The following is a 20,196-nucleotide window of genomic DNA, read 5'->3' as shown; positions in this document are numbered from 1 at the left end:
GTGTGTGTGTGTGTGTGTGTATATGTCTATATGAAGTTCGAATAGAAGTAACTTAACTTAAAGCTACCCTTAAATTATTGTGACACGGAATGTACTGTACAAGTTAGGATGTAGCTTGTAAAATGCATTGCCAGACTCGCGTAGTCATGAGATCCACTCATGTGTGCATACACAAACACTCTTTTCTCACACAATGCACATACACCGACGAAGATACCAAACTAACTCACATCAAATCAGATAAAGTCTTCTAAGTTCTCTCTTGCTTACTGTTGTAGGCCACCATCTTGTCGCGTTTCGATATGATCTACATCGTCAAGGACGTCGCCTCAGAAGAACAGGATAGCCGCATAGCTAGGCACGTCACACGGTTCCACCAGAATATCACCACCACCAGTGAGGCTGCTCAAGGCCCTATCGACGCAGACCTGCTGAGAAAATACGTCAACTACGCCAGAAGGTATGGCATTCTTGGGCAGAAAAACAAATGTGCAATGTTAGAAATCTACTTGGATCTTGAATTAAATTTCTAGCTCTGTTCTGGCTGGGCAGTGTATTGGTATTTTGTTTCAGTGTAGGATTGACACCGGTCAATTTTTCGGGCTCTAGACGTACGAATGTATAGCTTTGGCGTCTCATTTTGATTATGAATTGTTTTCTTAGCCTGACATCTACACTGTATCTATCGCATAATGTTGTACACCAATCAATGGTTGGAGCCCTAACTTACGAATATACAGTACTGTAGTCCTACTTCGATCGTGAATCATTGTATTAGTCTGGTGGCAAGTGCATTTGTATGTCTCTCTTTGTTGCATACTAGTTTATGGTTATAACATTGTCATTTCTATCAGCTAACAATTACCTGTACACCAATACCCACCACAGGCAATGCGGGCCACGGTTAAATCCTGAAGCCAAAACCAGACTGATTAACGAATTCGTCAACATCCGCTCACAGAATAAGAGCACCCGTCGCACCATACCCATCACTGTCCGGTGAGTTTCGTGAATGTAATCGCGTACAAACGTTTGTGCCGAATCTCAACTTGCTATATCACGTACGTACACAAATGGCAGTTTGGTTCAGTTTGTTCGTTTGATATTGGACTTTAATTGACGTCCACATACCAGTGTATATACCCTCATCCCAATCCGGAACCATCTACTTAGCCGTTTATTTCGCCCACACACAAGGACTAAATGCACGATTTCGTACATTCTTTATAGTCAATTGGAAGCCATCATCCGTATTTCCGAATCTTTGGCCAAGATGCGCTTAGCCCCGTTTGCGTCATATACAAATGTTGAGGAGGCGTTGCGGTTGTTCCGTGTATCGACACTGCAAGCCGCACAGAACGGAGATGTAACTGGTACGTTTACACGTACTAGTTGTGTAATGGAATTCACAGATGTATTCCTACGGTGTTTGTATTGTCGGGAGGTCATGTTATTGGGGTCTATAGTAATGTCATATGTGAGGTTTTGCACGAGAATGCGTGTGGCCACCCAAGAGTCTGGTTGGATAGCACAGTAGTCAGATTTAGTGGAGTTTGGATGTTTGCTCACTATTGCGCCCATTTTCATATAATGGTAAGGTAGAACGGGGTTGCACAATTCCCTCTACATAGTGAGATTAATCCATCTAATTGACCGCTATAGACTGATGCCTCGGCAATGAATATTTGTACACATGTATATAGTCATGATGCGTATATTAGTATATTATTGATCCGTTCATTACATGTGTAGGTATGGAAGGGATGGGCGTTGCAAATGACAATGAAGAGGTTCTTCGAGCCGAGAAAAGGATTCAGAAGCGATTCCCCATTGGTGCCTCTGTGCGCGAGCGGGTGATCCTGGATGATTTCGCCTCGAAGGTATGCTTGTCGGATTATATGATCTGAGACTTCTATTCGTTGCCTTTTCCAAATTGACTGCTGCTTACACTATCAATCGCAATTTATTCATGAGATTTAGAGTATATTTCTGCTCTGCAGTACCTTGATATTTTGTGCTTTATACGAGCACGATATCACTTTCGATCGTTTACATCCAATATACGTACAAAGTTGCTCTCGTACTTGCATATTCATTACATCGTTTATTAAACCTCTACAGGACTTTTCTGAATATGCTGTGCGTAAGGCTATATGGGTCATGTTGAAGCGCGGTGAACTTGAACATCGATTCCAAGGAAAAGTGCTTTACAGGAAGCGATAGCGCTCGAATCTAGATACACACTACCCAACACGCTCAGCTCATCGGAAGTAAGCTTGTGCTGATCATATCCATCCCGGGCACACATAACTCGCATGTGACGCTGTGTCTACTTCAACACTCCTTTGGAGGCTGACCTCCACCGTACTTTAGTAGGTAAGTATGGCGTCAAACACAGGCAAGTGGATAATCGAATTGGTATCCAGTATCGCTTAGGCCTCAGACTGTGAATCGACAGCATCTAAATTTTCAGTGGGGATTGCAGTACATCACTGCGAGTCTCGATTGGTGACCTTTCGCTTTTCGGGAAAGCTATAGTTGTGTATACATACTGCATAAACCAGGATGTCTGGGTGACGTCCGGCGCGGGCGACGTGAGGACCGCTTATATACATACCCAAATACATAGTGCTTAGCGGAGAGATTTAGCTCCACTCTAAGTTGCTGTGCAGCAAGTGTCTAGCGCTCAGCCGGTGGCACGTCCTAAGGAAGCAAAGCCATTATGAACTGTAGAATTCATGGAATCGCCTGAATTTGCGTATAAAATTAATATATGAATCCCGTAATCCAGACTGCTGGCTGTATCATTCTGACACGCTGGTATGTTGGAATGGTTCCGTTTGTTTCAAAAGTATGGTGCGCCATCATTGGCAGTCATTATCACTAAATCGGTCATACTTACTTCTCACGGATATTCTGATGTTAGCTGGACGTACAATCATCAATTTCTCGATTTGAAGCCTGCTTTTATAGAAACAAAAATCAGTTAACTATCACTCACACACGTTACGTCGTAGTCAATTCTTGATTTAGTATACTATTAGACGGTCACACGTATCGGAATTCAGTGAATGTTAAATCCAGTGAGTATAAATTATTCTCAAACGCAAGAACACTTCGAAAGCGTGTTCTAAACCGAAAAATAAGTAGTGTAACAAATATACGGCCACTGTCGCTGTCGCCGCCAGTGCCCGCCCACTCGACTCCTGAGTACGAGTACAAGATTACCTGTGCCGAGAAGCGTGAACGCAATCTCGATGCCCTTGAGGGTCCCATCCACAAGAACAAGGAATGCTGTCAGTGGTCTGGAGAATGTGGTGATCTTAAGAAGTGCACACAGTCATATTGCGAGAAGGGCAGTGAATCATCAGACGTATACAACCACAGTATTGATTTCCAATTTTAAATTTAATATTGAAGTATGTATGACACTCACAATGAGGCTATGTATTATAAACCTTGGCATGGCAAATTTTATTTAGTTTAACAAGTGAATATACCCTAAATTTCAATTTTGATATTCAAACTATTGCGTATAGGAGAATCTCTCTATTGGGCCGTTCATTTTTTTCCGTCTTCCAGTTGTAGAAGATTGCGACCAGGTTGCATTCAATAGTCTGCTTTATGTTGTAAACCATATACAAACATTTATGGGGTGTGGACAGTTGACGAGACAAAATCCGTATATGGCACAATTCATAGCACTGAATTCTTATTGGTAGTCAAGAGCGTTTTGTAGTTAACTTCCGATGGTCGGGATGGGGTAGGGCCTCGATTTTAAAACAGTCGGATTCAAGACGCTATCAAAGAGTTGGAAAAACATGCCACGAACAGCTTCTAATTGGACAGTTTTGTTAGTTTACCGACATGCATGCACATGAGTGTAGAGGATTACCTACTTCATACCGAATGATAGAAACGCGTGGAACTTGATTAATTCTAATTTATTATACAGATTTAATTGACCACGCTATTTTAATTCTTCTTGGATTTCTTTGAGCTTTTCTTTGAGTTTTTAGCCGACCCTGCTGCCTTCTCACCCTCTTGCTTCTCTAAAGCTTCTTCCAATTTCCTCTTTTTCTGAGCCCCGGCTTTCAACTCAGCCTCTACATCTTCGACCGTATTCAACTGCGCCATACTCGCCGAGTCTACTGCAACTACATCTGACTCATCGCTGTCATTGTCTCCCTCCTGCTCAGTTTGGACGGCCTTTAGCGCCTTTGCAAGCACCGCTTGTGGTGTCAATTTACCGTGTTCGTTCTTGGCATCAGGTTTAGAGAGAGCGTCCAAGGATGCGAGCTTGTTATGAATGTCTTCGCCTATACTCTTGCGTTGCTCGAGGGTGAGTGATTTACAGGTCAAAAGCGTCGTGAGATTGTAGCATCCCTGTGTGGTTTTGGAGTGTGCCTCTATGTTCTCCTTTACGGAGTCCCAGATTCCTTGCGCAAAAGATTCTACAAAAAGAGACGACGAGAATCGAATGAGTATATTCAATAGTAGTATCGCAGACATAGATTTAACGCTATGTTTAGACATACAGACATAAATGTAGATATAAACACATATACGTTTATAATATATATATATATATAATGCATGCTTATTTATATATATATGTATACTAACACACACATTGTGCATATATAGGATGTATTCGTACATTCAAACAATATACATATATATATATATAATACATGACATATAGTATTCTCTACATATATTGTATAGGAATGTGAGATCAACATTTTCATTCCAACTTTTCTAACATTATATACAAATCCACATGCATGAATACATAAATTCGCGACTTACACAATCACAAATTATGAATGCATGCTGTATAAGGCGGTTCCAAATCGATTTTTGTTTCTGCTAACATTTCCCCAAAAAAAAGTAGGTGGCAGGCAGGCGCCTATACTCTATACCATTGTCCAAGCCAGTTCATACCAAACCAGATATATTTTTTCCAAGAAAAAAAACGAAAATTGGGTTTGGGTCCCAAAACCCGAACATATTTTCGGGCCTATACCAAATTCGGTAGTAAAATTTTAGTAGAGTGTAGAGCCAAATCAGCAAAAAAAAAAAGCAGGCAGGGGATAGCAGAAACAAAAATCGACTTGGAACCGCCTAAGGTGACAACAGCCACTATCAGTTATAACGAGTACGCACTCGCCACAGTGAAACCAAGTCTGACTTAACACGAAATAGCCAAAATTCTAAATCTTCAATTGATTTAGCTTCCACACTTGCAGTCGCCCCAATCAATGCACTACCAGACACAAAGCCTATAAACCCCGGCGACCACTACGTTTTCACCAAAAGTTTTTGATAGTATATTTAGACTATCTTAGTACAGCAAACAGATTACATGATCAACCATCTGAAGTAGAATGTAACTATAAACTGAAACGTACCTTCATCTGATATCATAGTCCCATTTTGCACAAGACGTTTGAAGAGAAAACCGCTCTCGTTGTTATTAAAGAACGTCTGATCCTCGACTACGGCAGCCAGGATGGCCTTTATGGCATTCGCTCTATTCTCGTTCGATACTGAGCAATGGGAAAGAGTGAAGACACACGTTGAAAGTGAGCGACATGCAATTCGTGTGTTACCCTCAATGACAATGTAAACCCAATACCAGTCCCAGAGCCAAGGGTAAAATGGTGTATTGCGCGTGAAAACTACATAATAGGATTGTGCATAAACAGAAGACGATACAAGTGCTATTAACACAGAACCTGGAACCGATGCTTGACAGAATCCGTACTGATGACAATCCGGGATGCCGCGCACTGCTACAGTCACATACCAATTGAACATCATATCAACATTGTTCAGCCTCAAAAAAGTCTTTCCAATGACAACATTCGCTAGAGAACCGCTACGCTGAAACTGACCCCGGATATCGGTAACGGAGGTCCCATGTCAATTAGTGGGCACTCGTGTATACCATCAAACACACACACAACAATACACTCAGCCGACATATTACATCCAACACACACACACACAACAATACACTCACCCTACATACTACACACACACACCATCCGAAGCAGAGAGTGCCTCCTCCACCACCTGGCAGATCTTTCCGGTCTCTAAGTAGTCGAACGTCTGCCCAGCGATGGCCTTCAAAAGAGGATCGTGTACCGCATAACGCAACTCGTTCTGACGTTGTACTCGATCCTTCTTGCTGTACACATTAATATCTCCTGTAAGTGTGATCGAAGGTATAACAGCTACTATGAGAAATAAACGTATATCGCATTACGCTACTTATTCTGACGTTGTACTCGATCCTTCTTACTGTACACATTGGTATCTCCTGTAAGCATGATAAAAGGTATAACAGCTACTATGAGAAATAAACATATATCGTATTACGCTACTTATTCTGACGTTGTACTCGATCCTTCTTACTGTACACATTGGTATCTCCTGTAAGCGTGATAGAAGGTATAACAGCTACTATGAGAAATAATCATATATCGCATTACGCTACTCGTTCTGGCGTTCAGTTCAACCCTTCTTACTGTACACATTGATATTTCCTACAAGGTACAAATACACATATTTGCCAGAATGCCAGAATCATAATGATATTAATAATATATATATATATCTGTTTATATTTGCACAGCATGCTCAACATCATAACGTGAGAGCGAATCAACTACTTTGCAAATAAAGTATACAATCATTCGCCCATTTAGCATGCAAAAACAAACAAACACGTGACTCCTATTCATGTACGAGCCAGCAGGGACATACCAAGTTCCAGGCGCGTCTGTAAAGCGGGCATGAGATACCGCTTGTTTCTTGGATGTAAAAGGTATATCATAACCAATCGGCCGAATTTATTCTGGCATACGGTTAGGAGCTCGTCATTTATTTCGTTGAGGATGGACTTCTTCATCAGCACAGTATCGTCCATGCTGTCGAACAGAGCCAACAGTGCCAGGTGGCCGTACTCTTCCATAGCGACCTGAAATGACGCATGTCACGCACCACATCAGCACACAAGAAAATACTAAAGGTGTAATGTGGATAGGCATGCTCATCATGTGCATTTATACATGACCATACTGAAACAATTACCGGACAATTCAAATTACTCTTGTGCTCTTAAATCGCCCTATGTCTATCATATTGCCCTATGTCAATCTGAATGAATGTGGACAGATAAATAAGCATCGAGGCCCAGCCACTGGCATATGTTGCTTAGCAAATACAAAACAAAGGACAGGTACTTTTGAAGTGGAACGGGGCCTATTGTAGGCAATCACCATCTTTCAGGCTTGTCGTGTGAGTAACAAGATAGTCTCACACCTACATATGCGACGAGCAATCACAACTGTAACATTCCTCAGACCTGAATTACACCAAAAGCATAAAGACTGTATATATATAAAGCCTATAAAGCTGCCCTCTCAGTAAGCATACACAGGAGCGATTATCAACCCAACAATATAAACATACCTGAACCACGTGTTTCTTGAACGCCTTCACGATAGTCTTACGATCTTTCGCGCCGCAATTCCAGATGGTTTCCATAGCAACCAGGGACCCATCGCGCGTGTGCAGCATAGCCACAATATGTTCCGCCAGTGCAGTGGACAGCACCTGCTTCTCGGCAACATCAACCACCTCAAAGTACTCCTTGATCGCTCGGTGCACAATGTTGGGTTGCACCACCCCTTTGTTTACGCACGACAAGATCAGGTCCAGCATACTCTTGGTGACGGGTTCTTTCTTATCCGAGTGCTTGGCGATGAGTTCGGCGAGAGATTTGATCTCCGTGTCTTTGAACAGAGCGTACTCGGGCGAGTAGAACTCTTGAATCAATGCGTTGCGCTGTAGTGAAATATGAGATGAATCTTCAGCAAACACATGCGTGAACGCCCAGGCACATAGTAAACTTGCTAGAAAGAACTGTGCATGCCATTGGGAATGTGACACCGTGGTATAATCATAATACATATATCATAAATACATCTATGAGGTGGAAGTAGCAACAGCGCGAAAGGGGATAGAACAAACTTGTATCACACGGTACAAGGGTACACACAATAAGCAGGATTTGAAGACTTTGATGGAGCTCGAACGCTGCACATTGGGTAGAATAGTAACAAATATTAGCGACTGCAACTCAGCTACGTACAGTTGTTTATGTGCAGTATAAAGTAAGTACAGACGAGGAACAATAGCTAAGCCGTGTACCCTGAAAGTATATAAACCATACGCAAACGAGCATATGCAGCTTATAATTTGTCAATACACAATAAATTGCAACACACAAACGATTGCTTCAACATACAGATATATATATATCTGTATATATATACAATTTATGTTTGTATAAATATATACAAACATAAATATGAACATAAACGTAAACATACACACACATATATATATATATATATATATATATATATATATACTGAAACAAAGCTTATCAGCGACAAAGAGTGAATAGTATTTTCGTGCATAAAATCATCCCAATACCTCAAGCGTGCGGCACAAACATACTGTCGAAAATAATACACGCGAGTATACATAAAGGACTATATACGTCCATGAGCATATGCTGTGCATTTCAACTGCATACGAGTCAAAATATATAGGGATAATCGTACCACTATTGAATGGATTTGCAAATATCCCTATCAGACTAGTAATGCGTAGAAATCTTACGTGACACGAATACAACTATAAGATATGACATAAATACTTGTACATGCGAGTGCGCGTGTTCACATCTGATCCTCAGAGGGATGTATGTATATTACACACAATATGCGAATATATTTCAATCTTGAATATAATGACAAATACATCCATATATTTATATATATATATATATTAAGATAATATATTACGATGCACGAATAATATTTGTACGACCAAGATTCGTATCACCATACCGATGGTTAAGGTATGTCTGATTTGAATCAATACAATAAAGGCGCGACGAAGTACAAATCACAATACTGTCTTCATGCAAATACTGATCGAAGAGCCATTGGTACTTCGAGTATCGTGAAGATGTTTCTCCAAACATTCAAAGTGCACCCTCATATGATATATATATGTATATATATGCATGTAAACACGTGTTTAAATTTATACATAAGAATACATGAACATGAACATAAACATAAACATGAACGCACACATGCACAAACACACACGCACACATATATATATTGTGTATACGAGAAGGCGATGTTTATATACGCATATATGTGCCAATCAATAATAAAAGGATTCATAGTGACCACATGACCAATTAATACATATATAGATAAAATTCGCAGACATCAATCTTAAAATACATACCTGTGCGGCGTTGGCTTTCTCCAAGAATGCGTGCTCCAGTACATCACTTCCATCGGGATGCTTCACTAACTTTCTAACATTGCCATACATGGCCTTAATTATATCCTCTCTCTGAGCCGGGGTACCATAGTCCAACATTTTATTGACCAGGAACTTGGCATATGTATTGTTCATCAAATTCAACAGATGGCCTTTCAACTCCCCATATATAACCGCTCGTTGCTCTACCGTACCGAACTGTACCATCGCCTGGATAATCCTGGCTGCGTCGTGCCTGAAGATAACATCCGCCATCTTTCCTTCTAACAGCTTCACTAACTTTCCCACATTCTCTCTGCGTGCCTCCTTATCCTTATTGCTCGTATCTCTAACTTTCTCCCACAACTGTCTCGCCTGGAACATCATATCTCCGTGTGGTCTGGCCAGCTGCCTTTCTTTCTTGAGTTCTTTCTTAGTCTTTAGCTCAGCTTTTTCCTGGGTTTCATTGGGTGTGCTATTTTTACGCACAGGTCTTTCTTCTCTTGGCAAGTATGTGCTAGGTTTCTTAGCACCGTACGCTTTCTTCTGCACAGCGCCAGGGGCGCCATTCCCCTTCTTCTTATCTGACTGGAACTTCGACATTGTACTACACGATTGATAACTAAAACTGCAGGCGTATTCAAACAATATCCCTTTAAATAGTATGGAAGCTGAAATATGAGTTATAAGTACAGGAACTTGTGTGGAATGATACACGTATACACTCAACTGTTCAATCAATACATATGTACCCTAAATGCACCAATCTCATACAAATAGAGTTTGCAACACCGCAGCTTTTGATGATAATCCTACAGTCCCCACTCGCACGTGTAACCCAGGGTTAGGGATAATTCTATTCTGAAACTTTGGATGTTGTAAATTGATAGAGGTCGTAAATAGGAGCTTACCTTCGAAGCTAATCCTATTAAAATAATATTGGACGGGAATATAAAATAAGTCGACCGTCGTAAACACGTCAAATTGAAATATTATCGAGGGTCATCATTATCCAGAGCCATGTGTACTGTGTATTCGATAAGAAATGAACTCACGGCAGTCCCCAATTGCGACTTACAAGTTCCAACGTGAAGTAGCATACACGGTAACACTCCCAGTTGACTATACTATACGTACTCCTTACTTGTCTGCTAATAAGTGTAGAGTTTGTAGTAACAGAATTGTACTGTCGGAGTTTTACGAACATTTGGATAATCACGTCTAAAAGCAGTCATAGCCAAATAGATCATGACAGAGCCACACGGGAAGAAACTAGGACGATATGCCGAACCTACATCACATTTAGTCAAACTGACACTACCTAAGGTGGCGGAGTTGGGCGGTGGAGATATACGTGAGATGAAAACTCTTGTCGCCAGCAATAAAGGGTTCCAGACAGTTGTTGATCTATCACCTATGGTAGAGATCCGCAAGCTTACACTCAGCAAGAACGAGCTAGAATCACTCGAGTGCGTGAAATACTGCAAGAGTTTGACGTATTTGAATGTGGCACACAATAAGATCGACTCACTCAAGGATCTTAAGGACTTGAAAATGCTTTCCGGTAAGTTTGACTTGTCATGTGCTGATGTAGGCTGAACACTTGCTCGTGATCACGCGTGTTCGAACTATATGTGCATTACGTTGTATATACTGGTTTTTGTTACACTATTAGTTGTTTTCAAACATGCCTGTATGTATATATGTATGCAAGTATATATGTATATATGTATGTATGCATATATGTGTATGTATGTATGTATGCATATATGAATATGTATATATATATATATAGTATATATGTATATGATTCTATATTATAGTACATATGTTTATACAATAGTAATAATGTTTATAATAGCATACACAAACGTATATGTATGTATTTGTTAATGAATTTATGTATATACATTTGGTTATTGATTCATGCATAAAGTCATATACATGTGCATATATATACAAACTATATGTATATCTATATGTGTGAGTGAGTGAGTGTGTGTGTGTGCGTGTGTGTGTATATATGTAAATATATTGATATATCTTTATCTATATCCATATTTATATGTACACACATACACACACATATATATATATATATGCATACACAAACACACAAGTATGTATGTTTATGTTCATGCATATATGTATGTGCATATTGTTCTGTATTTATACATATATTCATATACATGAATATAAATATTTGAATACATATCATTATATATACGCGCGCACACGCATATATATATATATATATATATATATATTCATGTATGAACATAAATGTATATATGTATGTATGTATTTTTAGATATATATTTATGCATGTTTTCATACATACATTTATGGGATATATATCTCATTTATATATATCTATATCTATATCTACCTAAATGGTGTTCTCACGTTGTGGATGTCTTTTATGTGATATCTAGGTATTGTACATGCCGCTATTTTTTTGGTTAATTGAGTAATTAGCGACACGGGTATATGAGTCTGAGAAAATGTTAATCACTGTGATGGAGAAAATAAAATATAAAATATGGTGAGATATGAACTCATATCAAGAGGCGTGTACATTTTGAACGTAGTCCCGTTCTTATTACATCTTTACCTTTGTTTGTTCTCGTATAGCAGTGTATACATATCTGCGCTAGTGTGAATATCTTGTCCGTTGCATATGCGTTGGTGTATAAGGATAGCAGAAACTTGAAGAGATTTATGTCTAGTACTATCTATGACTAGGTATTGAAACACGTATATCTATGACATTTAGGTTATTTCGGACATGGAATGCATTGGATTACGGTTTGTTTGTAGCAGTTCTGACGTACGAAACGTGTATTCTCTCAGAAGATTGACAATGTGTGACAGTCCGTATATACACATTTTATTAAATACGTACAAAAATACGTTTTGTTGTCACATATCTAAATTGTCAGACAAATGTGGTTCGAATCGGAGTTTATATGTCCATGGCTTCTATCTGTACATTCATTTGCATAAATTGGTATATTTGTGTCTCATCTAGCACTGAACGTACTATATTATTGTATCTGTATCTCATCGAGCACTGAATGTAAACTCGGTGTACGCAACAGTTCCATTTACTTTCACGTGCCTCCAGTGTATCTTTTCACGATTTGTTTTGCATACACGAACAGGCACATACACTTGTATCTTCACGTAGCATTTTCCGGTTATTATCTATATTAATATGTAGTATGGAATGTACTTGACCCATCAACCAATGAGTTCCTTTAGAAAATGGTTTACCGTGTTCGATCAGGTCACTATGTGTATATCAGTAGCCACCATTCGTATTGTGAACCGCATGTAACTAGTACGATTGCGATCGCAGATGAGAGGTTCGGCTATATGCTTCACGGTTTGTTTTTATTTCGCCGTGGGCCCTAGTGCTCTTCTCTCCAACAGATATGCCTCAATTCAAAGGTATGTGAATCCAAGCTAAATTTTTTTTTAAATATTCATTCCTTTTCAGTATGTAACGCTGGTAATAACAATCTAAATAGCGCCGAGGGAGCTACGGCTATTGAACATCTCAAAGCTTTGGTGCTCAACAATAACAAGTTCACACACACGCCGAATTTCCTGAGATTAAAGAAACTGAATACACTGGGTGAGTTGAATGTTGTTTATATACTGATGTTGTTGTGCATACGAGTCCGCAGTAGTTACCATGCTTATGGATGACGTCCAACGTACACCATTTCTCTCATCTCAATTTTGTGCTCTTCCTCAGTGCTGTCACACAATATGATCGAGGACATTAAGGCGGTCCGCTACCTAACCGCCCTGACGAAGTTTGCGGCGTCACATAATAAAATCCGCAAGATACCCGATGTCACGGGTCTGTATGATTTGACGGAGATCAAATTAAATGACAATCTCATCCTTACGGTGCCCGAGACGATACAATTTGCCCCAAAGTATGTTGTTTGTGCACATATGTATATGAGTTATTGTCTTAGTCAGTATTACATTACTTAGGTGTAATATTGTCTAGTTTTCCGGGTCATACTGCCAGTGAATCGCTTTGTATCTTCTTATTGATCGGCAGTACTCGTTCCATGCACTAGTTCTTATCGTACTACTTGTATTATGGCTTTTTGGTGCTGTGGTCACCTATCATAGAATACACAGGCATTAGGCTTTAGTCTTACCAACGCGGTTCTACTATCGCCAAATGTTGCCAGACCCCAGTTTACATTCTCGACAAGAGTAATCAATTCTGAATGTCAATCGCAACGGAAAGTATTGATATGAGGGCTTTTCATTTGCTTCCTACATTTTTGTTTGCATGTATGCATCCGGTTCAGTCTATTCTCATATGTACTATTTTCCCCCACCTCGTCTTTATGCACACAGTCTGAAAACAATCGATTTGGGTAACAACCGAATAAAGAAATACACCGATCTCAAGCACTTGGCCAATTTGCCGGTGTTGAAACAGTTGACACTCAAGGGTAACCCCATCGCCGCCAGTGCTGACTACCGTGAGAAGGTATTTTCCGTGGACCTATGAACTCTCTTGTACGAACTCTTTATGTTTTATCATAATCAAACGTGTTGTATATAGCTAAGTTCTCGTGATTTTGTACTTGAAGTGGCTTTTGTTCATATTGAAACTACTCATTGTATCTTTGTCAGTGTTATGTTTCCTATTTTCATTTGATTACCATTGAAGCAGATGCTCTGGCTCAAATGCGACGGTATATCAGAATCCAAGGTTTCGTATGTTAGTGTGCCAAATGTTCATATGTCTATGGGTTCTCGCGTCATTGTAGTCCTTCCGGATTATCCTGGTACTGGGTCCCGTGCATGGATTGCCTGAGATGTCAATCCTCATGCGTGGCATCATTGATGCATTGTGCTGTATCAGAGTATTTCACGAAAGGCAGCAATCTGGTAGCTAATCATGCATCATCATACCTTTTGGATCATATCTCCGGAGAGACCATTTATTCGGACCACCACCAACTTATTCTCTGAATTTTACAATTCTGGCTTACAGATCGCCGAATTGCTTCCCACAGTGGAGGTGTTGGACGGTGAACGTTTCCGCGGGCGAAAGTTTATAAAGAAACTGAGCAAGGAGAAGAAGGCAGGAGCCACAAGCACTGGCGGTAACACGTCTATTGTACGGGAAGCTAATGAAACGGCACAGTCAGAAGACGAAGAGGTAAACACCAACGGAGAAGTCACAAATACCCTGAACAATAACATTGTGAGTATAGACGTGCGCGAGGACGAGGTCAAAGCTCGACGAAAGTTTGAAGGGAAGAAGATGAAGTTAGGTGGAGAAAGCGAGAGTGAGGGAGAAAAGGATACAAATGGTGAAACTGTGGACGATGAAATGGACCAGGATGTACCGGAAATCAATGCCCGCAGAAAGTTTGTGGGTAACAAGGTTAGGTTGGCCTGCAGTGATGATGAGGATGATTCTGCAACAGGCGTAGTAGTCAGTGATGTGCAGAAAAATACTGAGGTCGCAAGTAAGCTTGATGTGCAACGGAAGGACACTGTCACTGTGACGACAAAAAAAGCTACAACGCACAAGAGCATAGATTTGGAGATGTCACAGCCCTTTTCGGCAGCAGCAGCAAGGGTCCTGGCGCACCGACGAGCGCTCGAAGCTGAGATGGAAGGTATACTTCCTACAGAAGGCGAGAATATAACATCTGCTGCAAAGACACAGAAGCGAAAAAAGAGCCAACAGGCGGGAAGTGAAGTGGTCAAGCGAAACAAGAAAAATAAAGAACAGGCCGGAGAGCGTTCGGATAGCAAGAGAAAGGTGGAGGACGACTTTTTCGTGTCGATGTCTGGAGCTGCATTGGGAATGAATAAGTCTGCACCAAAGCTAGAGAAGGCAGACGCTGAAAAGTCAAAACGAAAGCAAGAAAAAATTATGAGAAAGCAGGAGAGAAGGGACATGAAATTAGCTGCTATGAAGGCGAGAGAAGTGGTTACCGTAAAGGCGAACAAATCAACTGAAGAAAATAAGAGCGTGGCCAATGATGCACGAATTGAGAAGGGTACAAAGTCGGAGAAGACGAGAAGTAATGTAGACGCAGGCCCAGATACTAGAACAACCGCAATTACTGGCGTGTTGAAGGTGGAGCGCAAGGCGTATAATCCCTCGGTTGATGTAGATACGCTCATGAGTGAATTGGGAAAATCGGAAGTAGTTGCATTTGGCGAGAGTGGTACTGGTTGGGATTAAGTTCCACAGAATACGAGTACAACCCCTTTTATGCACAGAGATTGCCGACAACATAAATAAAAATAAGATTAGTGAAACCAATTGCACTGACAAGTTTTCGAATTCGATCTATAACGAAAATATCAATCCATCGTGAGTATGTTTTGACTTGCATTATTTATTTTTTTAGGTCACTGCATTTTTGATCCGTAGATGATTTCTAGCGTACAGATAAAGGCGCTGTTTAAGCCTAGTAACAGGCATACTATCTGCAGATGTTGCCACACAATACTCGCTATATTTTACTCGAATGATATTATTAATTCTCGATCATTCAGAGGATAAATGTACATTGTTTTTCAAATACAATTTGCGAACAGATTTAATTTTATAGTTAAGATTTTCCACACCAATTTCAGTGTAGGCCACTGTGAGGTCAGTTTAGTTGAAACCAAATATGAACAGTACATGATATATGATTCAGAAAATATTACCTCCTCCAATCGCAGAGTAGAACACTTAGTATAACTATAACCGTTCATCGTAGATCTGATATACCAGACGTGAGTTGATAATATTTTATGAGTGGCTACTACCTATCTTTACAGTACAATTACAGTGTATGTGTGAGGTTGGATTTAGTCATTCGTATGATTTGAAAAAAAAATCCGCCTCCGCCTGCAGGATAAAATACTTTCTTTTGAGAGTTTTAATTTCTGGCCTACAGAAGTCAATCTATCAAAAGAATACAGATTAAGTTAACGTCAATATATTTTATGTTGCCCAAAACTGTTGAAAACAGCACGGGAATCGGGATTCCAGACTACATATTTACACCAATCAACTTCAAGGCCAGGAGCCCAGGATATTGTTCTATTTATATACATATATAGTAATAATCTACAATTCTACACACATATCTATACTATATGTATGGTATGTATTACTTTGTTTTTTAAAAACAAATATGACATCAGACGTGGCTTCTTAGACTTCGTCTTCACTCTTGTTCGTATGACTGTATGAGACAATGAGTCCGAGTAGGAGTGGGATAGTGTGAGGAGTGAGGAATGAGGAGTGAGTAATTAATCTTTTTTGTTTTTTGAAAAAACAATTCATTTTTTTTATACAAATGTTCAGATGAGTCTGAGGCTCTAAGTCTGAACCTGAGGGCGCCCTGAGGTCTATTGCATTTCTGTCGGGCTCATGACTCATCGTTGCTATATAGTACATTTAAAAAAATAGTAAAATACATATGTATGTACAATATTTATAAATAAATGAGTACAATGACTCTAAAAGTTTTGTTTTGATGTTTTCAGAAGAAAATTAAAAAAGTATGACGTAAATAGGGCAGAATGTATGAGTTCTGAAGGTATGTATTGCAACTTATTTTTTTTTGGATCTATCCGTTTTTCTATAAATAGGTTTACCTATATTGGCTCCAAACTCCAAAGTCCAGACCAGAGTCCAGACGACACTGTCGCCTTCTAAATTATACATAGAAGGCAATGTGATATATGTATATATATGTAGCTCTGTTTTTGTTTCAATTATCAAAATTACAAGATAGGCGAATATAGAATATATGAAACAATTTCTGTCGGCAATGTCTGGTATAAATTTTCTTACATTTGTTCTTGCCTCCCTGCTATTCCAAAAAGCGACTGCTGCGGCCGTAATCGCCAACCCATTGACACTGACACCATGGCAAATGCATGCCGGAAATGGGGCTCAGCTCGATGGTGAAGGCTGGCAAACAAACCCATATGATGGGCGTTGGCCACATGATTGCAGACATAAACACGGGAACAGCTGCAGTTATAAAGATGCTGATATTCCATCTAGCAACAGCCCAGATTGTCGTGACCCTCCTAACCCAGCCACCATTGCGATGGATCGTCATTCGCTACTATGCAACAATGGAAAACACCAGCAATGTTACTATTATGTAGACTTCACATACTTTCAAGCATTTTTAAACGTGCCTGATGACTGTGAGGTTACTAAATTTACCATTGACTTCGATGGCATGGATGACGGTTCTCGTGTATCTGTCAATGGTAAAGTAATTGCGAATAGCTACGTATATCTCCATCAGCGAGGTACCACTGATCTGAAACAATTTATTAGACATGGGGACAATCGTATAGTAATCACACAAATGGATGATTGTTGCTCTCAAAATAACTTACACAAGGCCGCTGTCGTACTGAATTCGGATTGCCAAGCAACTAAATGCGAATCGGTTCCTGTTATCTGTAATAGGCCCACAATAATGAATGCGCTAAATTTCAACGATATTTTATGCGCGAGTGGTGACTGCAACACGGATGCATGCTGTCTTCCAGCTAAACCGTGTGCCGATATGACAGAAGTTTGCGACAATGACCAGCAAAACAACAAATCTGACAGTAAATGCAATCCAGCAGAGAGGAAAAGTGAGCCGGACTCATGCAACGCAATATGTTGCGTCCCGAAGCCGTCGACCACTCCAACCAGCTCGCCCTCAATATCTCCAGCTACATCTACATCACAGACAGCAACGCCATCGATTAGCTCGTCTCCATCGTTCAGTACTACAGCATCGCCATCCACTAGTGGAATTCCATCACACAGTGCTACTGCGTCGCCATCCACTAGTGAAATTCCATCACAGTGTTACTGCGTCGCCATCCACTAGTGAAATTCCATCACACAGTGCTACAGCATCGCCATCCAATAGTGCAGCTCCATCACACAGTGCTACTGCGTCGCCATCCACTAGTGAAATTCCATCACACAGTGCTACTGCGTCGCCATCCACTAGTGAAATTCCATCCCACAGTGCTACGGCGTCGCCATCTAATAGTGAAATTCCATCCCACAGTGGTACAGCATCCCCATCGATTAGTATTGCTCTATCTCACAGTCCTACTGCATCGCTATCTACTAGCGCCTACTAGCGCAGCTCCATCACACAGTGCTACAACATCGCCAGCTACATCTCACAGTGCTACTGCATCGCCATCAATTAGTCCAGCTCCATCGCAGAGTGCTACTCAATCACCGTCGATTAGCGCGGCTACATATTACAGTGCTGTTGAGTCGGCATTGGGTCGCGCGGTTGCATCTCACAGTGCCACTGTATCACCAGTTGCATCATGCAGTGCCACAGCAACGCCATCTGTTAGCGTGGCTGTATCCCACAGTGCCACGGCAACGCCATCGATCAGCATGGCTGTATCCCATAGTGCTACTGCATCACCAGCTGTATCCCACAGTGCCACAGCAACGCCATCTGTTAGCGTAGCTGCATCCCACAGTGCTACTGCATCGCCAGCTGTATCCCACAGTGCCACAGCAACGCCATCTGTTATGGGTGCATCCCACAGTGCTACTGCATCGCCAGCTGTATCCCACAGTGCCACAGCAACGCCATCTGCTAGCGTGGCTGTATCCCACAGTGCTACTGTATCGCCAGCTCCATCGCACACTTCTACAGTATCGATATGTGCACATCCTTCTGAAGCGACACCAAGTCCAGCGATACCCGTAGCGACAACAGAGTGGCCATCGATCGGAATAACTCCAACCATAGATCAGCTCGTCCCAGTAGCCCCTGTTCAAATGGCACCTAGTGTGGCACCACATACGACGTTCCTGAATACACCCGGAGTCACGCCAAAGTTGAGTCCTGGTATGGTTCCCCAAACTGTGGATCAGCTGGTTCCGACGGCAACAGCTGCACTGGCACCAAGTATAGTTCCACACACCATCCAAAAGAATCAACAATCCTGCTATGATTCCCCACACTGTGGATCAGCTGGTCCCAACGGCAACAGCTGCACTGGCTCCCAGTATGGTTCCACACACCAAGCACCAGAACACACCTGGAGTCACACCGCAGTCAATCCCGGTAGCTACCTCCGAGATACCGCCAATTGTTGTTACTGCTACTGCTGAGGTGATAACAGCCCCGACTATGACATCTCCAACTGTGCAAGCAACCACAGTTCTAACCCCGCTTGGCGTCGCACACGTTCAATACTCGCAGAATATACCACAGCCAATGCATACAACGGATTTGGTACAGCAGCCGACGCCAACTGCGACCGAACACCAGGACAAGCAGAACAGTCTCTACTGTAGGGATGTCAAATTTTCTAAATGCAAAACCTATCGAACGGACTTGAAGTGCTGTCGTAACACGGACAAGTGTACCGGTTGGGGTAACTGTAAGTGCGCGTCCACATCGTGTTGTAAAACAACACAGAAAGCTGAGGATCATGACCGCCAGGTTACTGACTCCGGTAGCGAGTACCATGGAAATTGTAAGAAAGACGGGACTAGCAGCAAGTGCGAGAGTTATAGTTCAGACAATTGTTGCAAAGCAGGAACCGATAAAATGTGGGGGCTACGCCACATTCAAATGTTCCTCACCACACTGCTGCACAAAGACAAAAAAGGCCAAAGACAATCGTTGTCGTCGCGGTGAGAAGGCTTGCACGGGCAAACGTTCAGCTATATAGCCCTTCGATGTATTAAATGTTATTGCATGGCCACAACATAGAAAAATAAACTACATAGATATATTCAAGAAAACTGATCAGATAAACAATTCAAAAATA

At 41.1% G+C, this 20,196-nt stretch overlaps 6 protein-coding genes across 6 annotated transcripts in view; 4 read left to right on the top strand and 2 right to left on the bottom strand.

Annotated features, from left to right (window-relative positions):
• SARC_08170 (hypothetical protein) overlaps window positions 1-2,850 on the top strand; it is a gene marked incomplete at its 5' end in the record, with an annotated part of 7,693 nt that extends 4,843 nt beyond the window's left edge. The window contains 6 exons of the mRNA XM_014297866.1: window positions 145-245; window positions 279-460; window positions 889-999; window positions 1,231-1,373; window positions 1,753-1,880; window positions 2,122-2,850. Of these exons, the coding sequence (XP_014153341.1) occupies window positions 145-245; window positions 279-460; window positions 889-999; window positions 1,231-1,373; window positions 1,753-1,880; window positions 2,122-2,223 (767 nt within the window). The 3' untranslated portion in view covers window positions 2,224-2,850. The remainder of the gene's footprint in view (window positions 1-144; window positions 246-278; window positions 461-888; window positions 1,000-1,230; window positions 1,374-1,752; window positions 1,881-2,121) is intronic.
• A 1,078-nt stretch (window positions 2,851-3,928) lies between these two features.
• SARC_08169 (hypothetical protein) lies at window positions 3,929-10,093 on the bottom strand. Its single transcript, XM_014297865.1, has 6 exons — window positions 9,346-10,093; window positions 7,483-7,857; window positions 6,775-6,988; window positions 6,051-6,215; window positions 5,415-5,552; window positions 3,929-4,454 (listed from the first exon to the last, which is right to left on the bottom strand). Exons 1-6 carry the CDS (start codon window positions 9,964-9,966, stop codon window positions 3,976-3,978), a joined length of 1,992 nt encoding a protein of 663 aa, XP_014153340.1. The 5' UTR covers window positions 9,967-10,093; the 3' UTR covers window positions 3,929-3,975.
• A 478-nt stretch (window positions 10,094-10,571) lies between these two features.
• SARC_08168 (hypothetical protein) lies at window positions 10,572-15,686 on the top strand. Its single transcript, XM_014297864.1, has 5 exons — window positions 10,572-10,927; window positions 12,866-13,003; window positions 13,127-13,313; window positions 13,753-13,888; window positions 14,399-15,686. The coding sequence occupies exons 1-5, from the start codon at window positions 10,612-10,614 to the stop codon at window positions 15,605-15,607; spliced, it is 1,986 nt and encodes a 661-aa protein (XP_014153339.1). The 5' UTR covers window positions 10,572-10,611; the 3' UTR covers window positions 15,608-15,686.
• Window positions 15,687-17,174: 1,488 nt separating this feature from the next.
• SARC_08167 (hypothetical protein) lies at window positions 17,175-18,269 on the top strand (the record flags this gene model as incomplete). Its single annotated transcript, XM_014297863.1, has 1 exon — window positions 17,175-18,269. The coding sequence occupies one exon, from the start codon at window positions 17,175-17,177 to the stop codon at window positions 18,267-18,269; it is 1,095 nt and encodes a 364-aa protein (XP_014153338.1).
• A 430-nt stretch (window positions 18,270-18,699) lies between these two features.
• SARC_08166 (hypothetical protein) lies at window positions 18,700-19,164 on the bottom strand (the record flags this gene model as incomplete). Its single annotated transcript, XM_014297862.1, has 1 exon — window positions 18,700-19,164. One exon carries the CDS (start codon window positions 19,162-19,164, stop codon window positions 18,700-18,702), a length of 465 nt encoding a protein of 154 aa, XP_014153337.1.
• A 203-nt stretch (window positions 19,165-19,367) lies between these two features.
• SARC_08165 (hypothetical protein) lies at window positions 19,368-20,063 on the top strand (the record flags this gene model as incomplete). The annotated part of the gene is made up of 1 exon (XM_014297861.1): window positions 19,368-20,063. The coding sequence occupies one exon, from the start codon at window positions 19,368-19,370 to the stop codon at window positions 20,061-20,063; it is 696 nt and encodes a 231-aa protein (XP_014153336.1).
• Window positions 20,064-20,196: the final 133 nt, after the last annotated feature.

The sequence above is a fragment of the Sphaeroforma arctica genome (assembly GCF_001186125.1).
Source record: "Sphaeroforma arctica JP610 unplaced genomic scaffold supercont1.709, whole genome shotgun sequence".
In the NCBI taxonomy this organism is placed as follows: domain Eukaryota; class Ichthyosporea; order Ichthyophonida; genus Sphaeroforma; species Sphaeroforma arctica.
The sequence above is the reverse complement of the archived record's forward strand: the minus strand, read 5'-3'. Positions and strand labels throughout refer to the sequence as shown.